The sequence below is a fragment of the Podarcis muralis genome, chromosome 2, assembly GCF_964188315.1.
Source record: "Podarcis muralis chromosome 2, rPodMur119.hap1.1, whole genome shotgun sequence".
In the NCBI taxonomy this organism is placed as follows: Eukaryota; Metazoa; Chordata; class Lepidosauria; order Squamata; family Lacertidae; genus Podarcis; species Podarcis muralis.
Window position 1 is genome coordinate 103451164 of NC_135656.1, and position 19101 is coordinate 103470264.

Sequence of the window (19101 nt, forward strand, 5' to 3'; positions counted from 1 at the left end):
CGTGCAAGGGGCGGGGGGAAGCCTTCCTAAGGGAAGGGCTGGAGAGGAAAAGGAGGAGCGGAGCCTGGCGAGGCCTAGGCTGGAGTGGAGTCAGTCTCTCCGAAGCGAGCCAAAAGCAAATTATCCCCATTCTCCTAAGCCTATTGATTCGTATGCAAGTCCCGCCGAGTTCAGTGCATGCATGGAGGACCGGGGCTTTGGAGATGAAGAGAGTGCCGTTATGATTATGATTATTACTATTGTTGTTGATGCTATATATTTATTTATATCCAGTGCTTTTTTTTTAAAAAAAAAAGGTGCTGGTACTCCCACGCTTTTAACATCTGGGTGCTAGTATTGCGTATCCTTGAGTACCCCCAGAAAAAAGCACTGTTATTACCCTGCTCTGATCCTAAACCTCTGCTGCCTTGCAGGATATAGTACTTTGTAATAATTTTATTTGTACCCAACCCATCTGACTGGGTTGCCCAGGTGGCTTCTTCGGGAGAGGAAAAGGCTAAGGAGTAAATCTGGAATTGGATGGCGCCTTGTACACCTCCTTCCAGCGACTCCTGGTGCCAAGCTGGCCAAATGTATTGTTCTGATTTCCTTTGGACCACATCAGCGTGGCCAAGAAGGGGGTCTTTTTCTGGGCAGCCCAGGACCTCCATACGCACTGCCCAGGCTTGTATCCCAGGGAGGTCACTTTGGTGTTGCTAAAGCAGTGGTTTGAATCCACACACCCAGACTAACAACAACAACAACAATAATAATAATTATTATTTATTATTTATACCCCGCCCATCTGGCTGAGTTTCCCCAGCCACTCTGGGTGGCTCCCAATCGAGTTTTAAAAACAATACAGCATGGATGGATGTTAACAACAAATTATACCTGGCCTTTTCCCCCAGCTTGCAAAAAAGGGGGGGGCATTAAAGAAACAACTGAACATTGATGGAATTAATCAATTAATCAAACGGCACCAGCCCTTTCATTAAGAGCAGTCAGTTTCTGTTGGAACGAGAAAGTATTCACCTGCAGGCAGAAGGACAAGGAGGGAGCCAGTCCTAACTTCTAAACCCTTCATTCATCAGGCTCATCCTTCACATTTTAAAGAATAAGTATCTTTGATAGGGCTGCTCATAAATGCTTGAATAGACATTAGGGGCTTAAATGCAAGGGTTGGGAACCTTTAGCACTCCAGCTATTTGCTAAACTACAACTCCCATCAACCCCAGTAAGCTTGGCCAATGGGCAAGGATGGTGGGAGCTGTACTTCAGCAGCATTCTGGTGGGCATCCATCAGTCTTCGGTTGATGATGGAGAAGTGCACCTTTAGGGGTAAAGAGTGACAGCGCCTCCTGTGGCTGTAGAGACCAATACAGCAGAGACATGTTGTGTTGCAGGTGGGGCAGATGAAGGTGACCGGTTGTGCTGATGCAGGTGTGCCATGGCGTTTCTTCTTTCTGCGCTCCTCCCAGCGGTCATTCCTCCTCTGGTCACTGCTGGTCAGCAACATTGTTGTTGATTTCTTAAACAGAGGGCCAAAGATTCCCCACCTTTGGGCCACTGATTTAAGTCTGAGGCTGAAATTCTACGCACACTTACCTGGGAGTAGGCTCACCCTCTGAGTAGATGTATATCTGACTGCACAGCAAGGCCCTAATCTTTAGACATACCCACCTGAACACTTTATCCTGCCCTCCTTCCAAGGAGCTCAGTGCAGTGTACAAGATCCTCTCGCCACCCATTAAGCCCCCAACAATGCTGAGACCTAGCTTGGGCTGAGAGATAAGAGACTGGCTCAATATCACCCACTGAGCTTCACGGCTGATGAGTAGGAATTTGACGCTTAGGCCCTCTGGCCCTAATTTGGAATGTTAACCATTTTGTCAAACAGGCTCCGCATTGATTTGTAGTAACTCAGATGTAACTTGTAATATACAGTATATATTTCCACAAGTGGGAGAGATGGAAAGCAGGCCTCATTCCATCAGTTTAGCTGAAAGTCCAGCTCCTTACCCCTGAACTATGCAAGCTTGTCGTTATAAAAACAATTACTTAAGGATTGCCTGAGTATAATTTTCTCTCCCTATCCCTTTCCCCTTTTGTGTAATAGGGATTTTTTTAATTATTGGTTGTAAGCCTGTGGGCAAGGACTGTCTTGTTTAAGTTGGTTGTATGTGAGCCACTCTGAGAACTTTTGTTTTTGTTTTATTTTTGCTAAGGAATAGGGGACAAATGCTCTAAATAAATAAATAAATAGCTGACTCTGCCACAAATTGGCAATGTGCCCCGCTCCAGCCCAGGGAAAAAAGAAATGGGGAAAAGTAGATCCTACAAGCCTTCAATCTGCCCGTGCCTATTTTATGCCACTAGAATGTTACCATTTTCAAATACACAGTGAATGGCATCTATAGTTTTAGTTCACATGTGAGTTTATATTTAGCTAATAACCTCTCCAATAAGGTCATTGCAATTTGCTCTTCGAGTATTACGTGTTCACAATATGTACAAATTACACTTGACTATTAGCTGTGCTAATGAGCCCACTTAGAATAATCTAATCATTAGCTATTTGCATGCCTTAAAAAAAAGTTATTTCAGCTGCTTTCCTCTTCCTTTCCTTCCCCCTTTCAAACCAAATTCAAAAGATAAAAATGAAGTCACTGCTCCTTTCGACTGGATAATGCAAAATTCTAACATACATTTCCAAGAAAGAAAGCGCGCCAACCAACCAGCCTCAAAATTGACCCACTCAGTTATTTAAACTCATGATAATTTATTGGGTCTCACAGTAAACTCTTATAGAAAAAGGGTTAGGCATTAAGTCCTATGACGTGTTTTTCATTCAATTGCTTCAAAACGTAATAACTACATTTTCACTGTCTGAAAGCTCTCTTGTTCTGGCATCTTAATTGGTGCTCAAATTTATCTTTCTGCATAGTCCCACTGTTTTCAAAGGTCCACAGCCCACTCGAGTGCATTTTTACACAGAAATAAGTCCCCTGTGTTCAGTTGGAGTTAGTCCCAAATGGCTGTACACAGGATTGCAGCAAGCTTTCTTCTGTGCCTAAAGAGAAAATACTTGAGAATGTGAGGGTGTCACTCTGAACAGACAGCATAAGGCGGTTCCTGGTGTAAGAAGTCACCAAGCAACAGCCCAGCAGAGAGCCTGCCACCAGCTGGAGAGGCCTTTTGAATTGATAGGTGCATGAATGATCCACCCTGATGTAATGTTAACAGTCTGCAGGATAGTTCTGCTCGGAAACCTATGATAGTTACAAGTATTCAGTTCTTCAAATCTTCTACATTGTTGTTGACTCTTTGTATGGTTGCATTTTTAAATTTATGAATAGTCTCTTGTGGATTCCCATGGAACATGCTGTTTCCCCCCCTTTGATTCCTTTAATGAGTATTTTGAAAGGTATTTTTAAAATGTGGGGTTTCTGGTTTAGAAAAAAAGACAGAAAAAGAAGACTTTCCTTACCAGCATATTTATTTTAATTTTTCTCTCTTTTTTTTTTTTTTGGTGGTATATCAACTGCAGTCCACCTATGCCTCGGAAGATGTGAAACAATGACTGGAATGTGAATTTTGTGTAAATTTCCTGTGTCAGCAGTGTATCTAGTCTCTTGGCTGGTGAACTGGGCTGGTTTGGCTTCTTTAAAAGTTGATGCTGTTTTCTAGCAACACCACTGATTGCCTGAAAAGAACAATAGAATGTGGGTTCTGTAGAAATATTGTAGTTTAACGCATCATTCCCATCTTACTTAGTTGTAATGTTGTCCTTGGAAGTAGACACTCCAAAATGTTTTTCTGGAACAGAGTTTATTGCCTGGAACAGGTAGTTTATGGGTGTGAGGGTGTTAATAAAAGTATAATACAGAGGCAGTTTCAGTTCTGAAATATGTATCATGCTGTCATTCTCAAGTGTAAACCAGATGAAGGGCAGTACTGTACAGAAATCTCATAAATAATAATACTAAAATGTCTCTAACACATTCAACTGTTTTACCAAGGGGTTGTTGGGTCTGGTTTTGTTCTGTTCCAGCTTTTGGCTTGTACCCTGTCCCATACAAAGAGCCTGCTGGATCAGACCAAAGGCCCTTCTTCTTCCAACACCCTGGTCTTACACTGACTAACCGGTTGTCTGTGGGGAAACCCACAGCAGGACACAGGCACCTTCTCCCACAGCAAATGGTGTTCAGAAGATGCATGTTGCCTCTGACTCTGGAGGCTACAGCTACTGATGACCATATCCTCATTTATCTAATCCCTTTAAACCACTCAAGTTTGTGGCCATCACTACATCTTGTGGTAACCAACGGTGAAGAAATATGTGGCCTTTAGTCTGTTCTGAATCTCTCATAAATCACCCATTCGCACACATATATATAACCTACTTAAATACATGGAAACTCCCCCCCCCCCACTGCAAGGGTCCTTTAATAGGGCCACATCAAAACTTTTGCAGACACAGGCAAGCTGCATTAGGGGAAGAAATTTCAGATACTTCAAAGGCTTTCAGGCAGCCACTGTGGTGCAGTGGTTACTAGACCAGGGCTTGGAAGACCTGGATTCAAATCCCTTTTCTCAGCGATGACCTCGGGCCAGTCACCATCTCTCAACTTAAACTACCTCAAGGGTTGTTGTGAGGATTATTATTATTATTATTAATTTATATTATTATTATTATTTATATTAATTATTTATTTAAAATGGGGAGGGGAAAGAACCATATACTCTAGCTTGTCTCCTTGGGAGTTAAGGCGGGATATAATAAATAAACAAGGCTTCTCAGTTAACTAGTTCCTAGCCAGGTGGGTGGAATGAAACGCACCCCCTTCCCTCCCTAAGACATTTGACAGCCAAGCCCTGACCCGGGCTTAATGAAGCTGCTACCAACGTCACCCATGAAGCGCACGGATTGACGCAACGAGCCGCCCATCAAACGGCAGGGCCCGCCTCGGCCTTATAGGTCGAGTCTAGCCAATGGGCGCGAGCGTTCTCAACTCATGGCGGAAGTGAGGCACGAAGCAGCGTCGCGGAAGGGCCCCCCCCCGCCCCGTGCTGCTTTCTCGTTGCTAGGCGACGACGACGGCGAACGAGGCTGGCATAGGGCGCGCCGCGTAAGGTTACGCTGAGCCTCGCGCAGGGTTGAGGGCACATCCAAGATGGCGGCGGCAACGGGGCCACTGCGGGGTCTGGTGCGCTGCTCGCAGCTGGTGGCGGCCGGGCGCTTCGCCGGACTTCCGCGGCGGCGGTTCCACGGCTCTGCGGTTGCCGCTGCTCAGGTACGGGCGCTCGTGAGGGAGCGGGGACTGAGGCGACCTTCGGGGCAAGGTTATAGCGGAGCAGTTGCTGCTGCAGCAAAGCAGAGGTCGCATCCCTTTCTGTAGCCGGACAGAATTATGATGATATATTTGTTTATACGTCGCCTTCCCGCCGCCCAACTCTCTGCTTTAGCGCTTGAAACGTAAGGTCCTCTTTCTCCCGGGGGCTCCTTGGCATCCCAGCCGTGAAAGGCAGAAAAAGGACACTCTGCACCTGCTCAGAGACACTGTTGCCCCTTTTACGACTGCACGTCCTCTTCTTCCCAACCCCGGTAAATACTATTGAAGTTACTGGCGAAAGCCTAACCTCTGGCGTATCCTCACATCCTTCCTCTTTATTGCAGTCATAATAATTATAATAATTTATTATTTCTATACACGCTCAGAGTGGCTGGGTTTCCCCAGCCACTCTGAGCGGCTCCCAACAAACATGATAAAGCATCAAACATTAAAAACTTCCCTAAACAGGGCTGTCTTCAGATGTCAAAAGTCAGATAGTTGTTTATTTCCTTGACATCTGGTGGGAGGGCGTTCCACAGGACGGGCGCCACTACTGAGAAGGCCCTCTGCCTGCTTTATTATCATTATTGTATTTATTTATAATGGCGGCTTAGCGTAAAATTAGAAACAGTTTACATTTAAATATAAGCCAGGGAGTGGGAGGAATAATTAAAAGAAACAGTTAAAGGCCAGTACAATAGATACATCAATATGTATATGCACACAGAGAGAGAGATACAATAAAAACATCACAGCACCAGCCCTCTCCACCAGCCTAATTTCTCTAGGAAGGGAGCTCCAAAGTCTGGGAGCAGCCACCGAGAATGTTAATATTACAGATAGGTAAAAATACAGGTACCCCGACCGTTAGGCCCAGTTGCGGACGACTCTGGGGTTGCGGCGCTCATCTCGCGTTACTGGCCAAGGGAGCCAGTGTTTGTCCACAGACATGTGGCCAGCATAACTAAGCCGCTTCTGGCGAACCACAGCAGCGCACTGAAAAACCATTCACCTTCCCGCCGGAGCAGTACCTATTTATCTACTTGCACTTTTGACGTGCTTTCGAACTGCTAGGTGGGCAGAAGCAGGGACTGAGCAACGGGAGCTCACCCCATCACGGGGATTCGAACCACAACCTTCCAATCGGCAAGCCCTAGGCTCTGTGGTTTAGACCACAGCGCCACCCGCGTCCCTAATGTTACAGATAGTTTTATTTTATTATAAATAATGATAATAATGTAGACTGTATATCTTTGAAGACCGTGATTGTTTTCCGTGGTTTTCTTTTGTTCTTGGTGTTTATTATTTCTAGAAATTTGGGTTTCGGAGCAGAGGGCACATATACAGGTTGGGTTTTCTTCTGATACTATGGACAGCAGTACAGGACAATTTTGTACATGGCTGCTCAGAGGTAGATCCCATTCAATTCAAGAGGAAGGTTTGTAGGATTGCAGCCTATGTGGCTCAGGTGTGGGGATGAGGTTTTGGAGTTTTGAAGTAGAGAACTGAGTGAGCATCTTTGAGGCAGGTTTTGAAATAATACATGGGAAAAAGAAGAAAGAAATGGTGGTGGGAAAGGGGTATGTATGTGCTTGAATTCACAAATCTCTTTTTCTAGGAAGCTCTTTTGCTGTTTCCCTATTGTATCCTTATCTGTTTATGAATTTAATGTGCACTTGTCTATCAGTTCAGTCTTCTCCGATCTCGTAACCATGTTGGTGTAGCGTGCAAAAACGTTAACATGTCTCAAGGGGCAAAACAACCCATCAGTTAGCCTTCAGCTTGAATTTCCTGAAGCCGGTCATGCAGCTGTCACACAGCGAGCACCCAGATCTATGCTCAGATTAATCGATTGCTCAGAGTTCATTGACGGGTGAGGGCTCTTGAGAGGAGTCACTGCCAGTGAAAGTAGACAATACTTAGCAAGCACCAGCAGGCAGAATAGGCCTGCTGGCATCACTCTGGAGGCAAAGACCAGGAGATCCCTCTGGTGCTGGACAAAGGGACATTTTTGCACCATCCAACCAACATCCTATGTGGTGCAGCAGAGGTTTTCTTTACAAATTTCAGTTAAGCATTGCTACTGCTGACATGGGCATGGGCTGAAATTTGTAAAGAAACAAAGTTTTACAACAGTCTTCCTTGATCTATAAGGGATGACTTTGATTTGATATTTAAATCGCTTAATGATCTCTTTTTGCTGACAGCTTAGCCAAAGGAAATCTACCTGGCTGTTTAGAATTGTCCTTTAGAATTGACTTAGTGTCAACAGGTATCTCATCTCCAGGAACTGCTGTCAGGATCTAGCCTGGAGCTCACAAATATGCTGTGTCTCTTGGGAACATCCTAGCCAGACAAAAGGGAGTTCCACAGAAAATATGAATGTGACCCTAACCCTAACCTTTCCCACTTCTTTCGTGAGATCGTAGGTTAGCCCGAGACATTCATTTGCTTTCAGCCATGGAAGTTTCCAACCAAATTTCCTCCTTGATTATTGTGGGATTACACTAAAGCAATTAAAAATAATAATCATATCCTACCTTTCTTCCAAAAAGCTCAAGGTTCCTAATAACAAAGAGAAATGGTTTGTGGATTGTGACCTAAATATGTCTTCTCATTAATAGGTGACTGTCCGTGATGCTTTAAACCAGGCCCTGGATGAGGAGTTAGAGAGGGATGAGAAGGTTTTTCTGCTGGGGGAGGAAGTTGCCCAGTATGATGGGGCATACAAGGTAAGAAGATGATGCAGTAATTAGGGCAGCATAATCAGTGCATTTCTTAAAAAGTTATAAATAGCAATACCACAACCCTCTTTTTTAAACCTACAGATTAGCAGAGGACTTTGGAAGAAATATGGTGATAAGAGGATAATAGATACTCCTATATCAGAGGTATGAATTCATAATACATTTTAATTTTTTTCTATTTTAGTATTTAATCCGAAAAAGTGCAATAAGTCGTCTAGTTTTCCCGAAGTATATTTTCAGATAGTTATGATTTAAATTTTAGTTTTCGTCACACTTTGTTCTTCCTTCCCCCCCAGATGGGCTTTACTGGAATTGCTGTAGGAGCTGCCATGGTATGTACCTTCCATATGTGTATTAAAAAAAAAGCATCTTAAATACAAAATAGTGCCATTAATTCACCATTTAAAAAGCAACTTGGGAATGGCTGTTAACATAGCTACTTTGTCTTCACAGGCTGGCTTGAGACCCGTTTGTGAATTCATGACCTTCAACTTCTCCATGCAAGCTATTGATCAGATTATAAACTCAGCTGCCAAAACCTACTACATGTCTTCAGGTTTGGTACCTGTCCCTATTGTCTTCAGGGGCCCAAACGGAGCCTCGGCAGGTGTTGCAGCCCAGCATTCCCAGTGTTTTGCGTCCTGGTATGGGCACTGCCCTGGACTGAAAGTTGTCAGCCCCTGGAGTTCGGAGGATGCAAAAGGTCTCCTTAAAGCCGCAATCCGGGATAATAATCCAGGTAAATGAAGCCAAGATATCTTTGTGGGTGTAATGCTAAAGTGTTAGCTTATTGGGTTATTACCCGCATTAAACATTTTATGCAGGGCATTGGGTGCCAGAAACAAATCTAATTTGTGGCGTCTGCATCATGTTGAGTGTCCGATATTTAGCTGGGGTAGTGTGCAGTCTTCCATTCCCTTTCTAGGAGGAGAAGAAAACAGTTTGGGTATCCTTTCACATACTAGATTAAGGAAACATTTTTGCTTTTGGGATGATTTCCTTTTGCATTGGTTTTAAGACACGGGTTGTTCTTAGCTATAAAGTTGTGTGTTTTGCCTTGGAAACCATTATGGCTACAATGTTGTGTACAAAGGTAGCAAATGAACAACATAATAGCTCCCTTTTAGAGGAATTTTTCTTCTATTAGTGTTCCTTCAAGTCAAGCTAGTGTTCAGCTTGAGCTGAAGTGTAAGCTGCAGATGTTGCATTTGGAAATAAATCTTCAGCTCTCTCCTCCCCCTTCCAAAAAAAATAATATTGTCATGACCAAGATCTAAAGAGTTGTGCAGCGAGTTCCATGGTAACTCTAGAAGTACCTTTCATAAACAGAAGTCTCCCATGGAGCATATCAAACTACTTTAGAAACTGTGGGGAGTTAAACTTAGATTGGGTTCATGTGTGCTGCTGACGTAAGCCTCATCAGTTCTTTGGATCTCAGCCAGTTTATCATTGTGCAGGCCAGAACATACCAAAATAGCGTACATTCATTTAAATGCTATGTTTTCAGCTTGGTCAGAATTACGATTTCATAACAGTAGTGGAGGGAAGGGACTTCAAAGGACTTTGCATGGGTACAACACCCTTAGAGGTGATTGTAGAGCAATCCTAGCCCTGCCAGGAGAGCATCAGGACAGAACACAGTGGTCATAACTGAAGCTCTGACACTTAACACTAGCCCAAGGCAGGGATGGTGGTTCTTGTGTTGTGTTTACATATTTGGGTTTCGGTTTTTTACTGTGCCAGCTCTGGAGTTGGACCAGCATAGGATCCAGTGGGTCCGTGGTTGGCCCAGCTCTGCCTCTGAAATTGAGGGCTTCCTGTTGGCTACTGCCTAAAGGCACAGCACTAGTGATAGCACTTCCATTCACCAGGCTTTCCATGACTGTAGTGGCAGCCTCTGCAGCAGCAGGGCCCGCACATTGGAGGCCATCGGACTGGGATGTCCATTGGATCCCAGTCCCCTCCAGCAGTGCGGCTCATGGATTAGGACTTCAGGTACAGGAGGTTAGATTCCAATATAGAAAGGTGAAGAAAGCTGTCTGGTGACATAGGCATTCCCATCTACTAATCTAGCGCTGCTCTGGCTTTAAACTTTGAGCAGCTGCTCCCTCAACATTTTGGAAGCATTCTACTTTATCCCAAAGGGTTAAAAACAAATAAAAATGGATGAGCTCAAAGTACTGAGAACTACAAAATTTTATATCCTTTGTTCATTTGGCCAGCTTCAATTTGGAAGAAAGCTTTGCTTGGCTGGTTGTTGTTTTTTTTTGAAAGCCCTATTTGAACTAGATGAGCTACTTCCTCACTTCCTCCTCTGAAAGAAAAGTCAGAGCCCAGTTCTTTTTTTCTCTCCTAAATTTGTGGCTGTTCATGCTATCAATTCATGCTTTTATCAGCTGATATGGGTCAGATGACTGCATAAAGTTGGTATTGGAGAGTGAGCTGGGTCATTTTCCCATGCACACATCCTTAACTTCGACTTGGATATTTCAAATTGGTGTCAGCTGCATAATGGATGATGTCAAAATACTTGCATATCTTAGGCATCCTCAGGACTTTGGATCCTGTGTGCCTCGCCACCACAGGCCACATTTCTGGCATCAGCACAGGCTACTTAAGCCAGGACAAGTTCTCCCTTGGCATGTTGTACCTGCTGGATCAAGACCCAATCCCTTCTCCATAGTACCAAACTTGGAATGTGGGGGTGTTCTCTTCTGACATGTCCTAGGGGTCTTTGACCTCAAAACTTATTATTGTGGCTCACCGGAGATTTGGAAAAATGCATCATATAGTTCACATGTACCTATTTTTTAAATTGCCTTTCTAGTTGTAATGTTGGAAAACGAGTTGATGTACGGTGTGCCCTTTGAATTGTCGGAGGAAGTCCTATCAAAGGACTTTGTTGTTCCTATCGGAAAGGCGAAGGTAGAAAAGCAAGGTATGTAAAACTAGCTGTTTTTACTGAACAAGGCAAGCCCCTGCTGTGTTCTTTTACTGTATCTATCAGAGAAACACTGTGCTTTCTTCTTAAAATGCGTTTCTTTTGCTTGCAGCACAATCCTTTTATGTGCAAAGCTACCCAGTGTTCTTCCCATCCCAGATGCATTTCCATTAATCCTATATATATATATATATATATATATATATATATATATATGAAATTACCAGTTCTTCTCTGTGAAAGTGTGTTTCTCTATACATTGGGATTCAGTGAGAATGCCTTTTTTGTTTTCTCACTACACAAAAGACCATCCAGAAGCTGAGTTGGCTTTAGAAGAGATTATGCCTTTTTTTTTGAGGGGACGGTGGTGAAGCTCTTCCTTGACTATAGCACTGTAGGATGATCAGTCACATCACATTGTAAGCCCAACCCTCTTTGCCCAGCAGCTTTCTCTGGATTTGTGAGGCACATGCAAATTCCATGGTTTGGAGATTTGTTTGCCACAGGCGGCCTGTCAGTGTCTGAATTCCTTCTGTCTTTCATTGCCGTTCTCCCCGCTCCTTTTATTTTAGAAGGTTCAATAATCACAGAAGGGCAAATCTTTCTTTTGCCTAGTAAACTAGCTTTTTTGAATTCTACTTTTCCTTGCTCTCAATAAGTACATGAGTGCTTGGATATCTCAAGTTTAACAGTAATAAAAAGCACTGTGTTCTGACCTTACTTGGCACTAATATGAATGAGGGTGTTTTCTTTTTTTTTTTTTTTTTTTTTAATTTTTTAGATTTTATTAGAAAAAAATTACACGTTACACAACATAAATCAGATACATATATACACACAGTTAAAAAGGTAAAAGAAACAGAAAGAAGAAGAAAACGAATTACAAAGTTTCCTATCTTATTCCAGATTGGAATAAGATGAAGGAGTTAAAAAGACAAAAGGAAAGAAAAGAAAAAGAAAAAGGAAGAAAAAGGAAAGAAGCGGAAAAAAAGCAAACTTCCGTTCAACTTAGTATGGAATTACATAACCATCATATAATCTTTACAGTAGAGTTTACAATTGTATTATACATCGAGGGTGTTAACTATCTTCTGCTGTTGTATTATTAATGCCAATATTATTCTTAACATAAATTAAAAAATTCTTCCATTCATCTTTATGTTTCATGGTGTTATTTTGCCTTATTTTCTGAGTTAATCTCGCTAGTTCTATGTATTGATATAATTTCACTTGCCACTCTCCGATCGTGGGAATATCTGGAGATTTCCATTTTTGTGCAATTAGGATCCTGGCTGCAGCTGACGCATATTGGAAGAAGGTTCGATCCGGTTTTTTAATTTCCTCATGAATGAGGGTGTTTTCAGTGGAGACTCCACTATTGTGGAACACAATTCTACGGGGCATCAGGCGGGGTATCTGCCCTTGTAGGTTTTAAAAAGGCCCGAAAAGACACAACTCTTTACTGCAGTCTTTACTAATTCATGGGATAAGTTGCATAATTACTGTTTTGACCTGGTTTGGATGGTTTTTTATATCTTGCTGGAATAAGGTTTTTAACGTGCATTATTGCATGCTGAAAAAATGGCTGTAATCATTTACCATTCTATAAAGGATCATAAGCTGTTTGGTTTAAGAGGTTAAAAGAAGTTGACCGGGTGGCGACTGCTAGATAATCTTCTGTTCTTAAGAATATGTCTGCATGCTAAAGTTAACGACGTTGTAATTCTCAATCCTCACCAGCCTGTGTGTTTCAGGAACCCACATTACCTTAGTGTCTCATTCACGACCCGTCAGCCACTGTCTGGAAGCAGCTGCTGTCCTTGCTAAAGACGGGGTGGACTGTGAGGTATGTGTGTGTGTTGTCGTTACATGAGATTACAATCCACATTGAAGAAACCCTCTTAAGCTTCTACTCCACAGCTAACGAAGTTATGGCATCGCAGTGTTCTGTAAGCTACTTAATACAGATCGGTTCCACTGTTTTCGTGGCATTTCTCTTCAGTGAACTTTGCATAGCTGGGGCAAGTTAGCTACAGGCAGCAGAAGAGAGTGATTGCTTGAATTTCAATTCATCTTGCATGAGTTGGAGAAGGGTTGTGTCAAATCCAAACTTTGCACTGAGAAGCTGAACTATCTGATATGTATAAATTATACTAATTCACTATATGAAGCTGCCTTATCCCAAGTCAGTTGTTGTCTACTGTGACCTCCACCAGCTATCGAAGAACTCAGGTCTATTCTTGGTCCTACAGACCTACCCTACTTGATAAAACTTTAAAATTGGGGCCCTGTTTTAATCAGGTAATACATCTTTTTAAAAGTTATTTTTCCACATACCTATAGGGCGCACCTAGTTTTTTTTGGGGGGGGAATAAAGGGGAAAAAAATATTTCCCGCCCCAGGCGCGGGTCTGGGACGGGGGAAGCCCCCAGAACAGGCTGCTATCCGCAAGCCTTCCCCCACCAGTCCCGACAAGCTCTGGGAGTATTCCCCACCTCCCGCCAAAGCCACACGCTCTTTAAAGGGGCTGCGCGGCTTCTATTGACTTTTCTAGGAGATGGGGGAATTCCCCCACCTCCCGCCGAAGCCACACGCTCTTTAAAGGGGCTGCGCGGCTTCTATTGACTTTTCTAGGAGATGGGGGAATTCCCCCACTGCCCGCAGAAGCCACACGCTCTTTAAAGGGGCTGCGCGGCTTCTATTGACTTTTCTAGGAGATGGGGGAATTCCCCCACCGCCCGCAGAAGCCACACACTCTTTAAAGGGGCTGCGCGGCTTCTATTGACTTTTCTAGGAGATGGGGGAATTCCCCCACCGCCCGCAGAAGCCACACACTCTTTAAAGGGGCTGCGCGGCTTCTATTGACTTTTCTAGGAGATGGGGGAATTCCCCCACCGCCCGCAGAAGCCACACGCTCTTTAAAGGGGCTGCGCGGCTTCTATTGACTTTTCTAGGAGATGGGGGAATTCCCCCACCGCCCGCAGAAGCCACACACTCTTTAAAGGGGCTGCGCGGCTTCTATTGACTTTTCTAGGAGATGGGGGAATTCCCCCACCGCCCGCAGAAGCCACACGCTCTTTAAAGGGGCTGCGCGGCTTCTATTGGCTTTTCTAGGAGTGGGGAAATTCCCCCACCTCCCTAAAAAGCCTGCAGGCTGCCATCTGCAAGCCTTGGGAGCCCGGTGGGAAGTCGCGCCGGGCTCCCAAGGCTTGTGGAGAGCTTCCTGAAGCCTGGAGAGCGAGAGGGGTCGGTGCGCACCGACCCCTCTCGCTCTCCAGGCTTCAGCGAAAGCCTGCATTCGCCCCATAGTTCGCACACACATTTCACCTTCATTTTTGGAGGGGGAAAAGTGCGTCCTATAGGGCGAAAAATACGGTAGGTCCTTATTAAAAACTGCAGATCACAGGTGCTATTTTAAGGGGGATGAGGGTCCCCTATGTGCAAATATGTACGGATTTAATCAACCAGTTGACTTACGTGGTGTCCAAGATTTGAGAATACCAGTTGATAGGAATGGCAAATACAAATGTCCTGACTGGCCACTGTGAGAACAGGATGCTGGACTAGACAGGCCTTTGGCTTGATCCATCAGGGCTTTTGTTACTAGACAGGAGATGGCTGTTTTTATGCTTGTTTATTTTTCATAACTTGTTTTCTGCTCCGACTAGGCTGAAGTTAATCAGAAATTATCTAAAGCCTGCTCTAACCTCTCCAGGTGATAAACCTCCGCACCATTAGGCCAATGGATATCGAAGCTATTGAATCCAGTGTCATGAAGACAAATAATCTTGTAACAGTGGAAGGTGGCTGGCCCCAGTTTGGGGTAGGAGCTGAAATTTGTGCCAGGATTATGGAAGGTATTTGGGATTATCTTGTGTCTGACCTTCTTAAAATACGTTGCTATTTTCTTGAGAAGCTAGAAATTAGATCAGCAGTGGGGAACCTCTAGTCTTCCAGGTGGGGCTGGACTACATCACCCATTATCCGTGACTACTCTTCATGCTGATGGAGGCTAGTGGCAAGTTCGAGGGCCACAGGCTCCCTGTCCCAAGTTTAGGTCCTTGAATTGAATTTGCTCCATCCCATTTGTAGTAGCAGCCTTCTCTCCCACTTAAAAAGGAAAATGTATTCTTAGAGTAGGGGGTCATCAATGAGCCCACGGCTTTATAAAACCCTACTGTACAAAGCCAATGCAGTTTATTGCATTATAGATTGCAGGTAGGCTATTCCACAAACCGCATGGAATAAGCATCTTCTGTTCTTCTCCCTACAACTTTCTGCTCGGAGGAAAAATGAAACAAACCTACATGATCTTTGAGCTTGCTGCGCCCTTTACCTGCTGCTGAAATGCAAGAATAGGTAGTTTTTCTTAGGCAGGGACTTGGGTAGGTATTTTGGGGTTCACTGTCTCCTCATAGCCCTTTTTCTAAGCTAGAGGCAGTTATCAGTGTGGGCTGTAACCTGTATCACCCCAGCCACTGACTATGCTGCCCGCCCACCACATCTTAGTTTGCACTGACTGAGATTTCTTCAGCTTTTGAGAGATGAACCTTTCTGCTTTCAGGTCCTGCTTTCAACCACCTTGACGCACCCGTCGTGCGTGTCACCGGGGCCGACGTTCCCATGCCTTATGCAAAGATCTTGGAGGAGAACTGCGTACCTCAAGTAAAAGACATAATTCTTGCAGTGAAGAAAACGCTAAATATCTAGTTCTGTGTATGCTGTATGTGGGTGTTGTTCTTCTGGAGTGAAAAAAGTTTGTGGAATGTATATTGCAAGCGATTGTATACATAGCTGGCCTTGTATAGGATATAGGCCTCTGGCAAAGGAAGAGCAATAACTACGTTGTCTGTTGCAAGGCATGTCCTCCCTTTCCCAAGGGAGATGCAGATGGCCTAGAATTGTAATAATTGTAATTCTCTAAAGAACTCTCGTTGCAAGATGAAGTGTTCTGTTTATCATTGTACATGGTGATCAGGCTTGCTCTGATTAGCAGCTCTAGTGTCCGAGGAACAGTCTCTTGCTGCTCCTGCTCGTTTTGTAACCTACAAGGCTTGGAAATAAAAGTACATTAACAAAAATGGGAGAGGAAAGTGTTTTTCTGGTGTGAAATAGTCCAAAATGGAAGCAGCCTGTGACGAAACATTTGATGCAGGCTGAATTGTCTCCTTTCAGAAATTAGTGCATATTAATGTAAGGCTGAAGGTGCTGCAAAGTATCTTTGCCAAAACCACATAGATAAATGGAAATTTTAAAGCTTCTAGACATTCACATTTTTCACCACAGAGGTGGTAATTAACATTAAAGTGCGTTCCCCTCCCAGCATTATTGAAATTCCATTAACATTTATTTTAATAAAAATATGACTGAATAATATAATAGGTTACATGAAATCTTATACACAATGACACTCTGCATAGTAACAAACACTGGTGTATACTCGACTTTAAAAATCTAGCGATAATCCTTTAAAGTGCAATTTAAGAGTTTGAGCAAATCAAGAAGGGCATCTTTTCACTAACATTAAATTATGGAGCTCTTTTGTTAACGCCCACTTCAACAACACATCTCACATTGCTGCAAATTTTGGTTTGATGGAAACGCCCCGCAACTCCCAATTTAAAGTGTAACGCAAGCTCATTACAAAACTTACTTGCTTGAATTACTCCTCTTTTAAAGCAGAGCCATCTTAGGCTAACAGGCCTTTCAATAGTATTAAGAGTAGTGCTCAGGACTTTACAGATCAGAGAAGAAAGGGAGACCAAGCCTTAAATCTCTCACCAGTGTTAACTTTCAGACCGAGTGAATGTTTAGCATAATTAAAGCTAATTCAATGCATCGAATCTTGATGTACCGGGTTTTAAACTTTCAGAAGCAGGTCTCAGAAAATGAACTGCCGTTGTCGAGCTATTTTTATTCTATTAGAAGGAATACAACATAGCCAAAAACAAGATCCCACCCCCCCTAAAAGAAGAAGGGTTCCTTTAAACCAGAATCGACACTTCACCCCCCGAAACGGCAAAGCAATTTGACACGGTACTGCTACTCAGTTAAGAGATTGTGCTAAGGGGGGGGGGGGAGTGGGGAGGAGCTTGAAATGGCTCTAAACAAGCAGCTGTAAAACAAGACGCCACCAGGCAGTGGCTATATCAAATAGTTATTTAAGATTTGTTCCTAGAACACAAGGAATACCCCAAGCTGGGTCGGTATGAACAGTTTCAGCTGATTCTAGGAGCACTGTAGTCACAGGTTTCTGTTTTCTTCAGACCTCCTTTCTGGAAATTCTGAATTGAGCTGAGTAAGGCGCCCCGGCTTGTGCTGTTGACAGGCCGCAGGTCAGGCTGCGTTGCCACATCCAAATTAGGAGGAGGAGGGGGAGCTGCTGGTGGCGGCGGCGGCGAAGGAATTGTCGAGGCGCCTGCTGCTGGGAAGATATTAGACGTAACACAGTCAGAAACCGAAACCCATGAAAGCAAGATACTGCTGGATAAAATGACACATCTGTGAAAACTGCCCAATGTACAAAAGAAAAGAGTACGGTAGGAAAGCATGCAAAAAAAACAAAAAAACCAAGATGATTTCAGGTTAAATAATAATAATTTAAAAATGGACAAGAATACAGGCATACAGGATGAGAATAGATCAAAAGAGCAGGCAGGACAAATAAGTCACACTTAAGATGTTTTATGGTCCTTGCAATCCATGGTCATGTGGACAAGCAAACTGGAGGAGGAAATAATTATCATTCCAGGTCCAGTTCGTAAGCATAAAAACTGGGCTGTAGACCAGTGATATATTGCCTACGTCCCGTAGCTTGTGGGACGCAGCCAAACAGCATTGGCTCAGCTTGTGCAAAGCAAGACATTGGCCTTCCAAACGTTATTTCTAGACGCTAAGTAGAAACGTTATTTCTAGACGTTATTTCTAAACGTTATTTCTAGAAACGTTATTTCTAGACGTTATTTCTAGCCTCAAACTGACCACCACCTAACTCAGTAACACACTCCACCTTTGAATGCTGAGTGAAAGCTGGTGCCTGCTTCTCATGCGCAGCTAAGGCAAGGACCACTGTTGTAAGTCTTGCTTAGATAGGCACAGGGTCCTTATGTGCATTGCACACAACGGCATTCACGGCGCAAAACAGGAACAGGCATTTCTCACTACGTTATACATTATCCCTGACAAGCATAGCAGTAACAACTTCAGGATTAGCTCTTCCAGGATATGAACAGAGTGCCGTAACAGAGCTAAGAGGCTGCCATAGCTACAATTCTCTCTTTGGAAAATGGGGTAGATGTAACCGCTGTAACAGCACCTGATAGCCAGAAGGCTAATTTCTTTTCGGTTTTAATCTACACCGACGATACACCCACCCACCCCCAAAAATATACTTTGGGTATAGGCACCAGGACAGCATATCTAGAAATGCAGAATGACGTCCTGGGAAGAGCACAATTAAAAACAACAAAATGTTATTTTTTTATAGGTGCCTGCACTAGTACCTACCCAGGACTTCACTGTTATCACTGGCTTGAAAGACAAAAGTCATTGTATCCTCTTAGTAGCTTGGTACTATGGAGAAAACCCACACAGCAGGGGTGAGGAGCCTGTGGCCCTCCAGATGTGGTTGGACCACAGTTATCCCTGAGCATTGGCTGGGCAGATAGGGAGTTGGGAGCCCAACTTCTGGAAGGCCACAGGTTTCCCACCACTGCTATATAAGGGTTGAATGGCAAAAGAGTTCACGTGGTGCTGCTCTCCAGCATTTGTGCCCCAACCCACTGCTGAAGTCAAAGAGAAGAATGCACGTGGAAGACTTTTGAGTTTGCTTGATACTAAGCGTTTTCAGGAATTCCTACAAGAGGTAGACCAGGTCCTCCTCCTAGCAATCACACATTTGTTGGATTGCCCTTATCTTCTCCATGTATGTAATAAAATGATTTATCAAATACAGTCATACCTCAAGTTACAGATGCTTCAAGTTGCGTTTTTTTGGGTTACGGACCGCCGAAACCCGGAAGTACTGGGACGGGTTACTTCCGGGTTTTGGCGGTTGCACATGCGCAGAAGCGCCGAATTGCAACCTGCGTGTGCACAG

At 43.8% G+C, this 19101-nt stretch overlaps 2 protein-coding genes across 4 annotated transcripts in view; one reads left to right on the forward strand and one right to left on the reverse strand.

The window, feature by feature from the left end:
* The first annotated feature begins 5082 nt into the window (after positions 1-5082).
* PDHB (pyruvate dehydrogenase E1 subunit beta) lies at positions 5083-16084 on the forward strand. The gene is made up of 9 exons (XM_028719604.2): positions 5083-5276; positions 7940-8047; positions 8144-8206; positions 8359-8394; positions 8516-8801; positions 10890-11000; positions 12758-12849; positions 14719-14860; positions 15568-16084. The coding sequence occupies exons 1-9, from the start codon at positions 5157-5159 to the stop codon at positions 15711-15713; spliced, it is 1104 nt and encodes a 367-aa protein (XP_028575437.1). The 5' UTR covers positions 5083-5156; the 3' UTR covers positions 15714-16084.
* Positions 16085-16328: 244 nt separating this feature from the next.
* PXK (PX domain containing serine/threonine kinase like) overlaps positions 16329-19101 on the reverse strand; it is a 53271-nt gene continuing 50498 nt past the window's right edge. For 2 of the 3 annotated variants that reach the window (XM_028719601.2, XM_028719600.2), the window contains exon 18: positions 16329-17424. In XM_028719601.2, the coding sequence (XP_028575434.1) occupies positions 17222-17424 (203 nt within the window). In that variant the 3' untranslated portion in view covers positions 16329-17221. Of the gene's footprint in view, positions 17428-19101 lie in introns of all 3 variants that reach the window. The other variant, XM_028719599.2, reaches the window with a different exon arrangement.

Coding starts and splice junctions, on each gene's coding strand:
- PDHB (XM_028719604.2), top strand. CDS start 5,157: ATGGCGGCGGCAACGGGGCCACTGCGGGGTCTGGTGCGCTGCTCGCAG. Junction 8,395..8,515: donor TTGCTGTAGGAGCTGCCATG/GTATGTACCTTC, acceptor TTGTCTTCACAG/GCTGGCTTGAGACCCGTTTG. Junction 8,802..10,889: donor AATCCGGGATAATAATCCAG/GTAAATGAAGCC, acceptor TTGCCTTTCTAG/TTGTAATGTTGGAAAACGAG.